This window comes from Delphinapterus leucas, chromosome 16 (genome assembly GCF_059928025.1).
Source record: "Delphinapterus leucas isolate spDelLeu-1000000601 "Yukka" chromosome 16, BTC_Dleu_Yukka2, whole genome shotgun sequence".
NCBI lineage: Eukaryota > Metazoa > Chordata > Mammalia > Artiodactyla > Monodontidae > Delphinapterus > Delphinapterus leucas.
In genome coordinates, this window is record NC_143144.1 from 24,498,950 (window position 1) to 24,517,723 (window position 18,774).

The window sequence follows — 18,774 nt, forward strand, 5'->3', positions numbered from 1 at the left end:
GACTCAGTAGAGGAGAGGACTTTGGACCACCCACGGTCTGCTCATGGCCAGGGTTCTAACAAGGGCTGTCTGGGCATGAGTTGCCATGGGCCCCCGGAGCAGTGAAGGGATTCTAGGGCTTGTGGCCGAATATCTCCCTTTTGGAGCAGGGAAATAGAGGCCCAGAGAGGGGAAGGGAGACTTACCCAAGGTTGCATGGGAGTTAGCGACAGAACTGGGATTAAAGTTCAGGGCTCCCCTCTCATCCTCCCCCCCGCACCCCAGTTCTCCTTCCAATGTGTCATGCTGCCTCCTTTTCCCTTTTGCCCTTTGACCTCTTTGGAGTCTTGAGCCTTTGGAGTGGGGGCAATTTATATTCTTTAAGTGTCATGCCAGGCATTGACACTTGTGGTCTGATTGCCTCCTCTGCCTTCCAGCCTTCGTTCAGGGACAAAGGGCCCTGTTCAGATGTGGGATTTTGTGCAAAGAATGAACCAAGGGCCATATATATATATATATATATATATATATATATATATATATATATATATAATCAATTCGCTTTATTTTTTTCTTAGCTATAAAACTACATCTAACATTAAAAACAAGAAACACACAACAGTAAGCTCTGTCATTGCCAAAATTGTGTGGAGACAGCCCTTAGTTCGTATCTGCCCAGCGCAGCCAGGTGTCCCCCGGGAAAAGGCAGCCCTGGCTGTGGGGCCTCACTGCCTTCTGCACTTGCTGCTGGAATTTCCTTCATTCCCCCCCCCGCACCCCCCCATGTGTACTCCCCAAACTCCTGTTCTCTTTGGTGCAGCTCCCTTCTTTTTTTTTTTTTTTTTTTTTACAGTACGCAGGCCTCTCACTGTTGTGGCCTCTCCCGTTGCGGAGCACAGGCTCCGGACGCGCAGGCTCAGCGGCCGTGGCTCATGGGCCCAGCCACTCCGCGGCATGTGGTATCTTCCCGGACCGGGGCACGAACCTGTGCCCCCTGCATCGGTAGGCAGACTCTCAACCACTGCGCCACCAGGGAAGCCCAGCTCCCTTCTTTGTTGTGGCTTCTCTCAGTAGCCCGGAGGGTCAGGGAGAGTTGAGATCATGGGGGACTCCACCTTCCTGCCCCCTTCCCTGAAATTCCTCTTGCCGCCACTTTGGAAAGAATGGGGGATGCCTGGCCCAGTTCCTGGTGGGCAGCTGGGGGTTTTGAAAGGCTGCTGGGACCTGAACTGGAGGCTGTCTAGGACAAAGTCCCCTTGTCACCTCTGTGAGCCTGTGTCTGCTTTTAGAGGGTCTGAGGGAAGGGGAGACCTGGGCCATCTTACTCACTCCTGCCAGTGGCCTGCAGCTCTGAGCAGGGGAGCCTTAGCCAGCCCTGCTAGAGAAAGAAGGGAGGGGAGACCAGCAGTGGTTTGGCACAGGGTGTACTGCTGCGTGTACCCCAGCAGGGGGTGCCCTACCTGGGCTGAGATCTAGGAAGATAATCACCCAGGCACCGTGGGAATACAGCTCTGGGAGGTGGGCTCTGACTCTCTTGGTTCAGACACATGGAAGGTGGAGAGAAGGAAAGGGGTCCAGAGACAGAAGGGAAAAGAAAACCAGGGAGCAGAGTGTGTTGGGTGGAGGTGATATGCTCTTGACTCTCCTTTGCCCCTTGGCTGTTTCTGTGGTTTTCAGATTAACCAGATAAGTCATCTTATCCTTAAGCCTCAGAGGGCTCTACTCTGGAATGGCATCACTAGTTTCTTCTTTGGGCTCATGGGCATCTGAAGCAATAGCATTTCTGATTCATTCCGCCGACAGATCTATCGGGCCAGTCCCTGTGCTGACGGAGCGTCCAGTGGTGTGAAGTCAAACTCCTGTGCATCCTCCAAGGCTTAGTTCCAATGGGCCTGCTCTGATTTCCCAGGAGGAAGTGACTGCCAGGCCTCTTGCCTCAGAAGATTTTTACCACTTGTTTGTTACACCACTCCCCATCTGCCTGCCCCTAAACTCTACCCAAAGAGAGTCCGGGCTCTGTCAGCTCCTACCCACAGTGTTTCATATGTTTGTGCTGGTTTGTGATTAGAAATTCCACTCTGCCCCGGCTGGGTTGAGTAGCTGGGGCTTGCAAACCTCCCAGTTTAGCTCTTTCACAGCCTGGAATGAGCTGTGTGCATCTGGGAGCCTTTTTTTTTTTTTTTTTTTTTCCCAGCTGTAAGAATGTGGACGATCATCTAGTGATAGAGAAAGTGACAAGGCAGACCTCTAAAAAACTTCACAATATAGAGAACAGACAACATGTGGGAGTCTTTTATTTTTTTAATTTAATTTTTATTTTATTTTGGGAATATAGTTGATTTACAAAGTTGTGTTAGTTTCAGGTGTATGGCAAAGTGATTCCGCTATACATATACATATATCCATTCTTTTTCAGGTTTTTTTCTATTATAGGTTATTACAGAATATTGAGTAGAGTTCTGTGTACTATACAGTGTGTCCTTGTTGATTATCCGTTTTGTATATAGTAATGTGTATATGTTAATCCCAAACTCCTAATTTATCGTGTGGGAGTCTTTTAAATCAAGTGCTTGTAACTGTTGGTGACAGGAGGGTAGCAAAACAGACTGGTGTGTCCGCTTTGCTTCTTGGAGAGATTTGTTTTCCAAAGGCCATGTTTCCCACCCTGGGCCTAGCTGGAGGGGCAGCTTGGGAAAGACTTCCACAAGTCTCTCCCCAGATCTGCCTAGACAGCCACAGAAAAGCTTGAGGGAGGTGGAGAGCACTGTTATTAGAGAGGTCATAATAAAGGTGATGTAAATAAAGAAGGAATAAATCATGCTTTTGGGCAGGAAGTCCTGATAAAGATGTCAGTTCTCCCCGAAGGGATCTATAGATTCAATGCGGTTCTAGTTAAACCTTAGCAGGTTTTTTCATGGTATTTGATACAATGATTCTAAAATATCTACACAAGAGTCAAGGTCTAAGAGTATCCAGGACACTTAGGAAGAAGACAGGAAGGAGGGATGTGGCCTAGCAGATGCCATGGTGTGTTATAAAACTGTAGTCACTACACTAGGGAGGTTCGTTTTGGGACCGAGTGACCGATGGGAGAGTCAGTGTGTGACAGCAGAGTCGTAGCACATCAGCGAGGACAGGAGGACTGGTTAATATGTGGTGCTTCCTACGTTCCAAACAAAAGCAGACTGTCAGAGGATGTCATGGACCAAGTGTTGCAGTTAACCAAGTTCTCTGCATTGATGTCCAGTTTTTTAAAAAGAAAGAAGTCTAGGGTGAAGGCAGAGTTGACAGTGGAGTATCAGTGACAAAGACCAGAGGCTGGCTTTTTTGCTGGCAGTAGGAGGCAGTCTCTGCTGTTTCCTCCAGGGCTGGCTTTCCTTTGGGGTTGGGAGGAACCCCTTTCCTCAAGCACAGGCTGCCTGGACTTAGTGCTGGGGTCCAGGGCCCCAGAGCTTAGAATACTGCCCTGTAGTCCTAGAGGTGGGTCTGGCACCTTCCCAGGAGACAGAATAGGCCCTATATCAGTTTGGGTTGGGGATGCTGGATCTGGTGTGTCCTGCTTTCCTTAGGGGCAAGAGGGATGGGATAATAGGAACTGAGCTTTCTTGGGGAAAGTGGGAAAAGAGGTTGCTTTCTCCTGAATGAAGTCAGTGAGTATGAATTGAACTTCCTCTAGCTAGTGGCAGGATGGTTAGGGCACGTGACTCTCTAATAAGGGTGGTCTGTACTATCAGAAAGGAGCAAGGTGAGAATGGTAAGGGGCAGCGTCCAATGAGAGCTGCTCTGGAGCTGTGCTGTCCAATACGGTGGCCGCCAGCTACACGTGATCAAATCTAAACTACTTTAAAGGAAGTAAAATTAAAAATTCAGCTCCCCAGGCACACAAGCCACATTTCAAGAGCTTACTAGCCACACATGGCTAGTGGCTACCGTATTAGACGTTACTATCATCACAGAACATTCTCTTGGGAGCACTGCTCTGCTACTGGAACCTTTGTATTTTGCAGAGACATTTCAGACCAGTTATCTCCCAGATCTAAGTGAAAGGCCCATCTGGTAGCCTTAGTGGCAGGCCAGACAGGTTTTGCCCACACATCCTGGCTCTGCCTCTCATAAGTTCTGTGACACTTAGCCTCACAGAGACTGGTCTGTAAAATGTGATCGGCTGTTTCTTAGACGTGCAAGGATGTGTGATGGTCAAGGGAGATCATGCCGGTGTAGCACTTTGCAGGATGCTGGCACAGCATAATCACTCTGTACCCAGCAGCAGCCTTTACTGTTTTACAGGTGAAAGGTGAGGGTCAAAGAGGCGAAGTGACATGGCCAAGGGCACTGAACTAATAAATGAAGGTCCAGAATGCCAACTCCCATCTCTTATCCTGCCTCTACTGCTCCTTCCAGCCCTAATCTGTGCATGAGAGAAGATGATACAGAGTGTGCTGAGGAGGAGGTGGCTGTCTGCAGGGTGGGCTCTGCCTAGGGCCAGGCAGGATCGTCCTGGGGCAGAAGAGCTGATGGATGTGAAGTCCGGGGTTTCTTGGCTGGATGCAGGGGACCTGCTAGCCCCATCTTATTTAAAATCTCTCTCAGGCCTTGGATTTTAGCTACTCCCCACATCCTTTCAAGCTCAAAACTCAGAAAAGTGCTTTGTTTGGGCCACACAGAACCCTGGAGCCTTGAGTGACCCATGAGATGGTTTCAGAGTGAAACAGTTCTTGGGACCTTCCAGGAAACACTGGCTCCTCCAGGAAGCCCACCTTGATTTTCTGATGTTTCCTTTCTCCCCCTCAGTTTTGTTCAAATTCCCAGAGCCTTCCCCATGGGAGGGATTGCAGCATGCTTCCCGTAGACCTGAGGTTCTTCCTCTTTTTTCGTGACAGGAACATTTCAGTTAAAGGCTAATGAAAGTAAGGATTGACTTTTTTCTCCATCCCCAGTTCAAAGACCCCTGAATTCCATCCATCAGGCCACAGAGATCATTTCTAGCCTCTTAATCTCCCCTCCTCCAGACTTAGCCCATTGTCTAGTCTTGGGACCCGTTGTGACCCCCAGGGTCTGGAACACAATAGGTGCCTGGCATGTGCCTTTGTGGGTAAAAATAGGCCTTGCAGGTCCCCTCGAAGTGCAGACCTGCCCCAGCTGGGGGTAAGCCAGCTGGGACCAGATGCTTCCTGAAGGAGGGGACGACGCAGGTGCTGGAATGCCTCACACGGCCTCCTGCTTCCCAGCAGCTGCGTGAAGCTGGGCCTCAGACTGCAGAGGAAGAAGCCGGTTCCAGGCTGCAGGGCTCAGAGGGGACCTTTGGGCCTGGTTCACAATGGACGACAGGGCTCCCATGCAGCCTGTTGAAGATGCCATGTGGCTTGCAAAGTCTGAGGCTCTGGTCCTGGCGCGTGGGCTACCAGCAGCATGTTCTTTGCCTCTTTGGCCCCAAATGGGCGTGGCCATGTGCCCCTCATCCCCAGCCATGTTTAGCTGAAGCTGTCCTGCTTGACAAATGGGCCATTTACTTCCTGCGCTGGAGCTGGAGTGGCCAGCCCCCGAAGAGAGACTATAATTAGCAGAGAAGAGTGGATGGGATTGCACGCTAGCATCAACAGTTAATTTTATACTCACATGGAAACATAAACTGATGTCCTCAGAGATGTAAATATCATTTGGAAATCTTGAAGTGCCTGGGAGGGGTATGCCGGCCTCTCCCCGTGCCTACTGCCCCTGGAACCCTTGAATGAGGAGCCCAGATCAGCGTGTGCTGTGTGCGAAGCCACCTTGGGGACTGCCTGCTGGCCGCTGGGAGGGCTGGACCAGGAGACACGAACCTGTGATAGCTCAGTACACAGTGGTGCGGGAGTCCAGAAGTTTGGGTCTGCGTTTGCCACAGCAGCTTTCCTATGGCTTTAGTGGTCTGGAAATGTTGCAAGGCTGACTAGCAAGGAAAATGTGATCTTTTGTAACAGGAGAGAGATCAGACCAAAGGAAGTTTTGTTTCCTCCCGGCAAGGCTGTTCTGGAGTGTCCGGGGAGCTTATAAAAATAGAAGAAGCCACTGACTGGCCTTTACAAAGAAGGCTGGGGTCAATTCTGCTCAGAATGGAGGCCAATGACAGCTTTGGTGTTTTGGAGATGGTTTACGGTACTTTAATCCAAAAGCATAGCCTCAAGCGGGAAGGAGGGAGGGGGACAGGCTAGGGCACTGGGAAGATGTCAGGGCCTGTGTCCATCCTGCCCAAGAAGAGCTTTTTTTTTTTTTACAGCAGGAAACAAAACAAAAGTATATGGAATCGATCCTGAAAATATTAAGATGTTATCTTGTTGGTTCAGTGACAACCTGAGAATCATACTTTCCACCAAGGTAGAGGGTAAAGCCCCACCTCTGTTGCCCCCATGGCCTTGCATATTGGCTGCACTCCTGCCTGGGCTCTGAAGATGTCACCTCTTTGTGGGGTTCTTCTTTAACCGTCATCCCCAGGGTGAAGGGGTGGAAGGATCCCTGGGGTGGAAGGATCTCTGGGCTCTGTGTCTGGTTCAGGGTTAGGGTTGAGTGATTGATTTCTTGTAATTGCACTGATTCGGAAGGGGAGGATTTGGCTCTCTAAAGCTGCTTGCCCTTGTTCTCAGAGGACCCGCAGGGCTTAGGCCAGCCTTGAACAATGATTTCACCATGTTCTGGGGTTTGGAGCATGAACTGACCAAATAACTCTGGTTAATCTTTCCCTATCAAAGGTAGATTTTATTTCCTGTGGTCCCCAATTTCCTATAGAGGGCTGTGTGTGTGTGTGTGTGTGTGTGTGTGTGTGTGTGTGTATCCTGTCTTATAAATTAAAAAATTTACCCAACTGGGTAATTTGGATGACATCATTTCACTCACGGTTTTCCTGATATGGCCAACTTGTTAATAAGTGGCTCATGGCCAAGTTTGTCAATGCCTTTCGCACCTATTGGCCCATGTGTGTTGGGAAGGCATTCCTTTAGACCAGGGGAGTGGATCTCAGTAGTCCCAGTTTATCCTTTCAAACTAAGGGGAATGGCACTTAGCTGTGAAATACAGCAGAACCCTGGACCCGAGGGAGATGGCTTCCCAGTAATCCCCTGTTACCCAGTGTTTCTAAGTAAGGTTGGTCTGTTTGACTTTTGGCATCCCCGCCACTTGTCAAAGCTTAGGAGAAGCAGGCACTTCCCTTTACCCAGGACAGTCTTGGTGCTCTTTAGAAGGCAGTCAAGGGGATCTACTTTGAGGGCACATTGTAGCCAATTTAAGGTGGGGGTAGACCAGGAGTAACTTGAGGAGTTCCAGATGTTGACTCTAGGGTAGCTGTGCTCATGGCACATCTGGCCCACATCTTGTCTGTATTATCCCTCATTTCCTTTACTCAGACCTTTGCTGACAGCACCATGGCTTCCAGCTCCTCTCCCACACTGCCTTCTGCTCTGTGAAGTCCAGGGTATCTGCTCTCGGGAATGTGTGGCCTGGAAAGCCAGAATCCTTGGACGGGAAGGAGGCTGGGTAGACAGTGGCAGACTCAAACCCAAGGGGGTCTATTAGGAAGCCTGGCTTGCATCCATTCGACAGACATTGATTATAAATGCCTGTTGTACTTCCTAAATGCCAGGGCTGTTGTGGGTGCTGACGATGTCCGAAATGGTCGAAAATCCCTCCTAGCATGGAGCTTATGTTCTTGTTGGCAAGACAAACAGTTAAAAAATAGAGCAAAAAATGTGGTATGTTAAATACTTGCAATTACAAAGGAAAAACATAAAACAGGAAAATGGGATCGGGAGTTTCAAGGAGAGGGATTTTCTACATTTAAACAAGATGACCCCAAAGGCCTCACTGAGCAGGAAACGATTGAGCAAAGACGGGAAGGAGGTGGGGGAGGGAGCCATAGAGCCATATGGAGATCAGGAGGAAGAGCATTCCAGGCAGTGGGAACAGCCTGTGCAAAGGCCCTGGGGTGGCACACTTCGTGTGTTTGACCAGCAGTGAGGAGCCCCATGCAGTTAAAGCAGAGTGAGGAAGTGGGGGGAGTGAGAAGTGAGCTCAGACAGACTGTGTAGGCTGTGATTAGGGTTGTGGCTTTTACTCTTGGCGCACAGAGTACCAGCCTGCCCTGATTAGGTTTCGCCTGTCACTCTGTTGTGGAGAACGGGCTGAAGGGGGCCAGTTAGAACACTATTGCGGATCCCAGTGCAATGTGGCAGTGCAGCCACAGACTCATCTGAGGGTTCGGGGTGATGTCAGCTGATCAATCTCCCTGAAGATTTAGTATGAGAGTTTTCAGGCTGAGAGCAAAAAAGGGGTCCCCCAAGGGCTTTTTTTTGCCTGGATTTTTCTGATGGGTTGTTACAGTGGTCACCTTTCCACCGTTAGGAAAGTTGATGATGAAGAATTCACCGGAAAAGCCCTCCTGCTCCGACTTTCGGCATTCCCGATAGTCTTTCTGAAGATAAATTCCATGTTTATAGTGCTGAGTGAAATGCCCATCTCCCTGAGCAGTTCTGAAATTTCCCTTGGTGACCTGCCTGTGTAATACGCAGCCCAGGGGCCCCAGGCTTTACAGACTTACAGTGTTTCCAGTTTCCTTATCTCACAAAAGCCTTGCAAAAACCTGTGGGGTGAGCAGGGCAGAAATGATAAACTTCAGCCATTTTTCAGATGAGAACACAGACTCATGTGGTCCAAGGCCTATCCAACGCCCAGGGTTAGCAAGTGGCACAGCTGGGACTCGAACCCAGGTTCTCTGACCCTCTAGCCAGTGGATTTTCCCTGACTCACCAGTACCTTCTTCTAAAGCAGCATTTCCAAATAGGGTCTGTATTAGTTTGCTAGGGCTGCCATAACAAAGTGCCACAGACTGGGTGGCTTAAACAACAGAGATTTGTTGTCTTGCAGCTCTGGAGACCAGAAGTCCAAGAGGAAGGTGTGGGCAGAGTTGGTTTTCTCTGAGACCTCTCTCTTTGGGTCTGTAGATGGCTGTCTTCTCCCTGTGTCTTCACATGGTCTTCTCTCTGTGTGTGTCTGTATCCTAATCTCCTCTTCTTCTAAGGACAACATTTGTATTGGATTAAGGCCTAGTCATAAGACCTCATTTTAACTTAATTACCTCTTTAAAGCCTCAATCTCCAAGTACAGTCCCATTCTGAGGTCCTGGGGGTTAGGGCTTCAGCATGTGAATTTGGGGGGACACAGTTGAGCCCATAACAGTTTCCCTCACATCCAGTCACCTGGGGTGAGCCCCTCGAACGGCAGACATCACAGCCCTCAGACGAGCCCTTTGTAGGAAAATCACGCAACTGCCAGTTCTTCTCCTCTCTCACTCCTTGCTTTCTTGCCGCAGCTGATCGGGGGCCTGGTCCTGTCAGTGGGGATCTATGCAGAGGTCGAGAGGCAGAAATACAAAACCCTGGAAAGTGCCTTTCTGGCCCCGGCCATCATCCTCATCCTCCTGGGGGTTGTCATGTTCATCGTGTCCTTCATCGGCGTGCTGGCTTCCCTTCGCGACAACCTGTGCCTTCTCCAAGCGGTGAGTCCGCCCCACGCACCCCTCAGCCACTGGTGGTGGGGTCCTTGGCGTCCCCAGGAGAGCTGGGGAGAGCACCCCTGGGCCCTTGGGCATCCCAGTTATTCAGTCCTTGCCTCAAACCAGCTCTTTTAGAGGGTTTCCTGGGTCAGCCTGTCTGTGCACGTTGGCCCAAGAGTGCCCAGCCTCCTCCACTAATGCGTAGAAAGGCTGATTTGAATACTGTTCTTCTTAATTAAACCCTGTGTTGGTCTGGACTGTCGGTTGGAGGTGGGAGAAAGCACACTCAAATGAGAGCAAGCAAAACCAAGAAAAGTTGTTGGTGGTGAGTCAGTAGCTCATGTAACCAGCAAGCCCATACTGGGTCCAGGGCTACAGACGGTGCCCTCAGGCTCTCTCTCTCGCCACCTCCCAGCTGGACGCCCGATGCTGTTCTCAGGCTCTTTGCAGTGGTGGCCAGCAGCCTCAGGCCAACAGTCCTTATGGTTCTTGATTCCGGGGAATCTTTCCTGGTAACTCTGGCCAAGGTCCTAGGACTCTGATGGGCCTGCTTGGCCAAGTGCCTGCCCTGGGGTCAGGGAAGGTCAACCCCCCTACCCCCCTTACTGGCAGGAGATGGATGGCTTCCCAGAGTGGGGGGTGCCGGGTAGGAGGATCTGTTTTCTCTGCAACCACGTGTGTGTTTGACCTCATTGACCCCCTCACGCAGGAAGCCCCTAAAAGCCCCTATGAGGATAGTCTTGGTGCTGCCTGAGCCTGGAAGTTATTGCCATCAGTTTGGACAATGCCCGTTTCTGTGATAAAGGGGGGTGTATCCTCTAAGCCTCAGGCATCCCCTCACCCACCCTGGGGGTCTGGGAAGCCACTTTGGAGAGCCTCTGCAGGCAGAGCTGGAAATGCTGCGCAGCCTGTCCATCAAGCCAGGCCTGTCCCCTCCGGGTCAGCCAGAGCGAGGACCAGCTCTGCTTGTGGTGGGGGGTGGGTGGAGGGGATTGTGTTCCTCCACCTAGACCCTGCTGAGGACCCCTGGGACAAACCTTGATAACAGTCTGGCTGGGACAGCTGAGTCACTTTTCCTGACCACTAGCTCCAGCGACAGGCTTTCCCGGGAATGTGTGTCCACATCCTGTGTCCTCACAGGAGGAAGGGGCGAAAGGCCCAGGAGCCGCTAAGAGCTCCGACAGAGGTGATTCTCTTTATTGTGCTTGACCTCGGAGCAGATGGCACTTCCCCTTCCCCTCTAGGTGAATCTCTGAATTTTGTTTTCCAGTTTATGTACATCCTTGGGATTTGCCTCATAATCGAGCTCATTGGTGGCGTGGTGGCCTTGATCTTCCGGAACCAGGTGGGCCTCTGGCGCAGTTATCAGCCATGTATATGCTAGTCACCCACTGTGTGTGCGCCCAGGGCTGCAAACTGGGGGTGCAGCAGAGAGCTGGGCAGATAATCCCTTGTGGAACATCCACTGGGCTGGGGCGATGGGCACTGAACAGGTAAACCGGAGAACAAGAAAACAAAACAGGCTGATAACAGAGTGCCTGGGGTGGAGGTGGGGAGGATGCTGCTGAAAAGGAACCAACCAGCTAAGGCTCAGAGGGAACAGAGGTCCAGGCGGAGGGAGCCACTGAGGCAGAAGGGAGCTTGGCGGGTTTGTGCACAGTGTGGAGGCCGCTTGGCTGAAACAGGTGAGTGATGGGGAGAGGGTAGAAGATGAAGATCTAGGGCAGATCAGGTAGGGCCTTGGATTTTTGTTTTAAAGGCAGTAGGAAGCCTTTGGAGAGTTTTATGCTGGGAAGTGATGTGATCTGATTCACATTTTACTTGCTGCTGAATGGAGAGTGGACAGTAGGGAGACCAGCTGGGTGGGCCTTAACCACAGGCATGTCTATACCCTTGGAATCCAGGGGTCTTCTTCCTGTTTGTGATGGAAGGGGAGATTCCCATCATATTGATGGAGTCATTGAGGCACAGAGAGGTTAAGAAGCCCTCCTAAGAAAACACAGGAAGATGGAGGCAGCTCAGGGATGCTTTCCAATCTTTTTTTCAGTTCTTTTTTTCTCCCCTGCCCTAGCTTTATGGGGAATAATTGACAAATAAAATTGTGATATATTTAAACTGTACAGTGTGATGATTTGAGATACGTATACATTGTGAAAGGATTACCACAATCAAGGTAATTAATACATCCATCACCTCAAATAGTTAACTTTTTTTTTTGATGAGAATACTTAAGATCTGTTCCCTTAGCAAATTTCAAATGTATAATACAGTATTATTAACTATAGTCAGTATGCTGTACATTAGATCCTCAGAGCTTATTCATCTTATAACTGGAAGTTTGTACCATTGACCAACATCTCTGTATTTCACCCGCCTCCTGTCCTCTGGCAACCACTTTTCTACTCACTGGTTCTATGAGTTTGAGGTTTTTTTTGGTTTTTTTTTTTAGACTCCACATATAAGTGACTCCATATAGTGTTAGTCTTTCTCTGTCTGACTTATTTCACCTAGTATAATCCCCTCGAGGTTCACCCATGTTGTCACAAGTGGCAGGTTTTCCTTCTTTTTTATGGCTGAATAATATTCCATTATATATACATTTTATATATATATATACATATATATACACACACAATGGAGAATATATGTATATCTATATATCTACGTATCTGTATCTCTCTATATATATGTATATATCTCACATCTTTATCCATTCATCTGGCAACAGACACGTTTCCATATCTCGGCAATTGTGAATCATACTGCAATGAACATGAGAGTTCTTTTCCTGGCAGATAACTCTTTGAGATAGTAATTTCATTTCCTTTGGATATATACCCGCAAGTGGGATTATACCACGTATGGTAGTTCTATTTTTAATTTTTTGAGGAATCATCATACTGTTTTCCATAATGATTGTACCAATTTACACTCCCATCAACAGTGTCCAAAGGTTCCTTTTCTCCTCACCAACATTTGTCTCTCGTTTTTTGATAATAGACATTCCACCAGGAGTGAGATAATATCTCATTGTGGTTTCAGTTTGCATTTCCCTGATGTTTAGTGATGTTGAGCATCTTTTCATATACCTGTTGGCCATTTGTATGTCTTCTCTGGAAAAATATCTATTCAGGTTCTCTGCCTGTTTTTTACTCAGATTACAGTTGACCCTTGAACAACATGGGTTTGAAATGTGTATGTCCACTTATACACAGAGTTTTTTCAATAAATATAGTACCTGTATTTCATTTTACAGATCCTTAAATAACTAAGTGTGAGGAAAAGTTTATGTTCAGTTAGAGATTACAATATGTGGAGTCAAAAGAACTAGGGTTTGAGTCCTGACTCTATTTAAGCTGTTTTAGCTTCCTGCCCTTGGGTGAGTTATTTATCATTTCCTTTGCTTTTGAGGCAGAAATAGCAGTATGCAGATTTTCAACTGTGTTGGGTGTTGGCATCCCTAATCCCTACAGTGTTCAAGGGTCAACTGTATTTGTTTTTTTTGCTATTCAGTTGTAAGGGTTCCTTGTATATTTTGGATATTAACCTCTTATCAGATATATGGTTTACAGATATTTTCATAGTTTGCCTTTTTACTTTTTTGATTATTTTGCCGTGAAGAAACTTTTTTGTTTGATGTAGTCCCACTTATTTATTTTTGCTATAGGCGACATTGCCTATAATGTTTGATGTCAGATCCAAAAAATCACTGCTAAGACCAATGTCAAGGAGTTTTTCCCTATATTTTCTTCTAGGAGTTAGTTCTACAATTTCAGATCTTATATTTAAGTCTTTCATTCGTCTTGAGTTGATTTTTGTCTATGGTATAAGATAAGGGTCTAATTTCATTCTTTAGCACATGGATTTCCAGTTTTCTCAACACCATTTATTAAAGAGATTGTCCTTTCGCTGTTGTATATTCTTGGCATCTTTGCTGGAAATCAGTTGACCATATATGTGTGGGTGTATTTCCAGGCTGTCTATTCTGTTCCACTGACCTATGTGTCTATTTTTATGTCAACACCATACTGTTTTGGTAACTATAGCTTTGCAATATTGAAGTCATGAAGAGTGATGCCTCCAGCTTTGTTCTTCTTGCTCAAGATTGCTTTGGCTATTGGGGTTTGTTGTGGTTCCATATGAATTTGAGGATTTTTTTTTCTATTTCTGTGAAAGATGCCATCTGAATTTTGATAGGGGATCGCATTGAATCTGTAGATTGCCTTGTCCCACTGGTTGTCTTCCCAATCTAGTTTTGATACCCGTTCCTCCCTTTTTCTCTTTTCTGCTTTTCAGACCATCTGCTCTGGGCTGGCAGTTCCAGGGTATTGGTTCATTTTTCAGCAGCCCTGAGGGGAGAGAGATGTTTATTCCATTTGCGAATGGGGATGCATTTTTGTGCAGTCAGCAGGGCTCCTGGCCAGCCCACAGCTTTCCAGAGTTATGAGTGCTTTACTGACTAAAGCCCAGGTCCAGGCCAGGGTTAGCAGCATCAGTGGTTTAATAAACAATCCCCTAAGTTTCCCAGGTGCTTTCACAAAGGTGGTTGACTTATTTTCCAGGGCCGGGTAGGTCAACAGGGACTGTGACACCACTCTTCTCCAGGGAGAGAACTAAGACGAAACCTCCAGGGACCCTTAGCTCTTACAGCTGAGGATGCCGTGGGCCTGCGGTCAGGGGTGAGAGTTTCCATTATCCCCAAACCCTGAGGGCACCACGGGGTGAAGTGTGTTCCTTCCCCTTGGGTGGGTTGTCCCCTTCATGGGGCCCTGTCAGGAGAAGGTCTCAGTGTGCAACCCAGGAAGGACCTTCACCTTCAGGGCTCTCAGCTCTTTGGAGGCTCATGATGGGCTGTGCTGTCATATGCCCATGATACATAATTCAAAAAATTAAAAAATGAGATACAAAACTAAGTGCAGTAAGATCTCCACAATGAAAAAAATAGGCCTGGAAAAATCTGGAAGGAAATAGAAATATTAACATATTAATTCATATCTCCTCTGAGGGATGGGACTCTTTTTTTCCCTAGCTCCCAAATTTTCTTTTTCTTTTTTTATAATCAAGGGGGAAAATACCATATAAAGAAAAATGATGTCCCTGCCAACTGTAATGCCATGCGATTTTGTAAAACAAGAAATGGGCCAATGGCGAGGATAGGGAAGGAGCAGCCTGGCTGTTGATGGTGGCAGAAAGGGGCAGCGTACGATGGAGGAAGAGGTGAGGCACAGTCAAGGTCAGGTTCCAGGAGGAGGTGAGTTCCCAACTCCAGTTTTTCTTCACCAAGAGGAGAAGACAGACTTCTCTGAATCACAATGTAATAAGTTCATTCTCCAGCCCTGCAGGCTACCTCTTAACTCTAAGAATGCACTTGTGGTGACAAATGAGGACAAGTCATCAGGCTAATAACTTCACACAGGGTTCTCAGGAAGGTGCACAGACCATGGCCACCGCCAGGCAGAGAAAGATAAACAGACTCCCGAGTGTAAGGAAGAAACTCCATCAACCACTGCCCCTGCTGCCAGGCATGACCCAGTAGTTGGACTGAAGCAGCTTTTCTGCTTGTGCAGGGTCGAGTGGCCGTGCATTGGAGAGCTGGGTGCAGAGCTGTTGGCCCCAAGGGCCCGGGCATTAGAAGCAGAAGTGCAGCACCTTGAACCCAGTGGGGGGCAGAGAACCTGAACGACCTCCACAGCTGTCTGGGTCTCACCGCTCTTGACCTGCCATCACCACAACTTGTCCCGAGGCTCTCTGGAGGGTGTCGGGGGTTTTGGAGGTGGGCAGCTCCTGACCGTGTGTTCCCAGCGAGGCAGGGCTGAGCAGGGACACCCAGAGGGCACTGGGCTGTAGCTGGTACGTCTTTACCCATCCCCGACCTCCTTCCCTCTACCACCAGAACAGTCAGGAGAGCGACCACTTTCCTGGCCTTGATCAGAGGGTGCTGTGGTCACACCTAACACCAGGCCATGGGATGATGGGCAGCACCCAGCCTGTTTATCATGGCACTGCCACTAGCGGGCTCTGGGTGTGACCATGAGGTCAGGGCAGGGAGAAAGGAGACAGCATGGCCTGCTTGGCTGAGCACCTGAGCATGTATATCCTTCCCACCCAGAATAAAGTAGAGAAAGTTCTGCACTGTTGTGGACAGATTCCCATAGCTGGTGCCTCCCACTGTGGGAGTGAGAGCTAGAGCCCCAAACACCTGGGAGACCAAAGCATAACCCTCCCCCACCACGGGGATTAATCCTGTGACCTCCAGCCGGGTATTCCAGAGAACCTTGCAGAGTTTGCACCTCTTTCCTTCTCACTCCCTGGGTTCCTCTCAACCCTTGGTTGTCTGATGGGGCCCATCTCAGGGCTGGAGCAGAGGCTGGGGTCTGGAGGCAACGAGGATGAATCCCCACCTTCTGGGGGTACTGTGGGGAGCCCAGAGATGCTGGCTCAGCCCAGGCACTAAGGGAGGAAGGAAGTCCTAGGCTGAGCACCCGCCTCTGCGTTATGAGAGCTGAGCTGCCAGCTATTGGGCCTCCCCAGCATGGGCCTCAGAAGCGGACATGAAGCGATGGAAGCTGGCTGGCAGCCTGTAGGAAACTAGGACAGTTGCGTCCCCAGAGGCCTGGTGGGAGGCTCCGGCTACCAGCCAGCCCTTCCATCCCTGCCGTCCTGGGGGAGCTGCTGCCCCATGTCCCCCACCCCTCCAGTTCCTCATTTATTTAGGCTAAAAAAAAAAAAGCTTTATTGATATTTAATTCACATGCCATACAATTCACTCATTTAAAGTGTACGTTCAGATATGTGCAACCATCACCACTGTCGATTTTAGAACATTTTCATGACCTCCAGAAGAAATCTGACATCCCTTCGCTATTCTCCTCATTCATTTAAAAACTCTCCAAGTGCCTCCACTGAGAGCAGTGATGCAGAGGCTTCAGATATCTTTAAAACTAGATTAAAAGAAAGAACTAGAAAGGGCAGTTCTTTGTAGCTTGAGTCTGGTAGCTTGAACAATGTGCTCTGAAAATCCCATGGCCTTTGATGCTTGCTTACTCTTTGCTTAATTTAGCCCGGGCCACGTGCCTCTGAGGCCATGCCAGCCATTTGTGAAAGGTGGTTTTCTAGTCCTCATTGGAGCTGCCCCTGCTGTGTGACCTGGTTTAGAGCAGGGTGGGGCTGGCACTGTGTGTGTTTGGCCTCTGGACGCAGCAGAGGAAGCCAGAATTCTCTTTTCCCTTCCACGCTCCCACAGGGCGCGTCCTCTCAGCGGCTCCCCCAGTCCCTCAGGACGTTGTGGGATATAGCACCATGCTTTACACTTAATTAGAGTTAATTAATGACCTGTATGCCCTCCACCCCCACAGGAACCACCCAAGCATTCTACACACGCCTCTGGCATGGGCACGCACGTGCACACGCACACGCACGGTGCCAAAGGCAGTGCACACGTGCAAGAACCAGCAGAACCCAAAGAGCTCTCTGATGGGAACTGGGGGCAGCTGCCGCCTGTGGAGCCTGGGACCATCTGTTCCTCCTGTCCATCCTGAGAGGCCTCCAGCGGGGCCTCCCTTCCCCACAGGGTCCCGGTTCAGCTAACCAGATGGAAGGCCTGATTTGCACAAAGAGGGCTCTTTTGGAGTCCGTGCCTTTGGAAAATGCTCAGAGACTAAGCTGGTTTGGGGAGGGAGGTCAGGGCTGCTCACCAAAGAGGGAGGGAGAGCCTTTCCCCTTTGGGCCACTGAGCGTCCCCTCTGCCGCCTGTCTTCCTCCCTGCCCTGGGCCTCCTGCCCTCATCCCACCCTGTTTCCTAACAGCATGTGACCCAGTGGGAGGGCTGAGGGGTGAGCCGATGGGCTGGGGTAGGTGGACCAGGACGGTCCGCAGTGCCTTGAGAGTGGAAGGAAGCCACCCCGCCTCCCATGAGTGTGGCCCTAGACATTTCCCTGACCTTGGACATCAGCCCCTGCACCTCAGTTCAGCCAAGGGCCCCTTACACCATGCCATTTAACGCTGTGAGCTCATTCCCTTGCCCTACCCTGGGTGACAGACTGACCCTGCCTGGTGTCCTGTTTTCTTCGACACCCCCAACCATGCTCCAGCTGGCTGGCCTGTCCCTTCATCACCCAGAGGAGCAGGTACCCAAGGTCGGAAAGGCTGCAGGACCTGGGAGCCTCTGGGAAGGGTGGCCTGAGCCCAGGCAGCCTCCTGCTCTGCCCAGGTCGAGTGGCCAGCAAGCAGCTCTTACACTGAGCCCCTGCCCTGGGTGGGATCCAGTGCCAGACCTGGGCAGGGCTGAGGGCTGGTGACTGCAAGAGCCTCTCACACGGGAAGGGGGCTGGCCCTGTGCCTTCCGAGGCCTGCAGCTCCCAGGTCTGCTCCTGAGCGGCTGATTTTCATCAGCAGAGGGTTTTCCTTCTGGCCACAGAGATAGGTTTCCCTGAGCCAGTCTCCTTTGTCACCTTGGCTTTGAGCAGTGTCTAAATTTCAGGAAGGAGATGGCTGTCACATCCTTCATTCCTCTCTTTTTGATACTGGAGATAGTTTGGGGAGATGGCCCCAATCTGAACCTTGGGTTCTTATCTTGGCTTCTTTTTTTCCTGTTTTCCATATTAGCTTTAATCATTGGTAACACATGATCTTTTATGAGTCTTAAGATTGTTAATATTGTTTCTCATTTTACAGAGGAGTTACCTTGGATAACCTATCCCCACACAGAGTTTTTGTTTTTGTTTTTAATTTTTATTGGAGTATATAGTTGATTTACAATGTTGTGTTAGTTTCTGGTATAAAGCAAAGTGAATCAGTTATACATATACTTATCTTGGCTTCTTAAAGTGTATCAGGCCGGGAGTTTGACGCTTTGGTTCCAGCATCTCTCTGCCAGTGATCAGCAGGGTGACCTTGGACACGTCACATCACCTCTTTGGGCTGCAGGGTGTTTGTGAGGGGTCCCAGGCTAGGGCCCAGCTCTTGGACAAGACTTAGGGCCTTAATTTCTTCTGGGATTAGCCATTTTCCACTGATGACGTAATGGGTATGAAGTGATACCATAGGGTATCTGTCTCCTGGAAAAAGAAAGACCTATCATAATAACAGCAGGGCTTACTATGTGCCTGGCATCCTGCTAAGCGCTTTTGTAGATTTAGTTTATTTGAATCTCCAACCCCTCCCAGGCAGAGGATTCTCCCCCGCACCCAGCCCCCATTCCGTAGAGGAAGAAATGGAGGCCTGGAAGTTAAATGAAGTGCCTGAGGCCTGCGTGGCTGCAGGGAGTGTTCTTGACCACA

General features: G+C 49.3%; 1 protein-coding gene across 1 annotated transcript in view; it reads left to right on the forward strand.

The window, feature by feature from the left end:
• The window catches only part of TSPAN15 (tetraspanin 15), a 49,413-nt gene that overhangs the window by 19,411 nt on the left and 11,228 nt on the right, over positions 1-18,774 (forward strand). The window contains exons 2-3 of the mRNA XM_022590755.3: positions 9,314-9,499; positions 10,767-10,841. Of these exons, the coding sequence (XP_022446463.1) occupies positions 9,314-9,499; positions 10,767-10,841 (261 nt within the window). The remainder of the gene's footprint in view (positions 1-9,313; positions 9,500-10,766; positions 10,842-18,774) is intronic.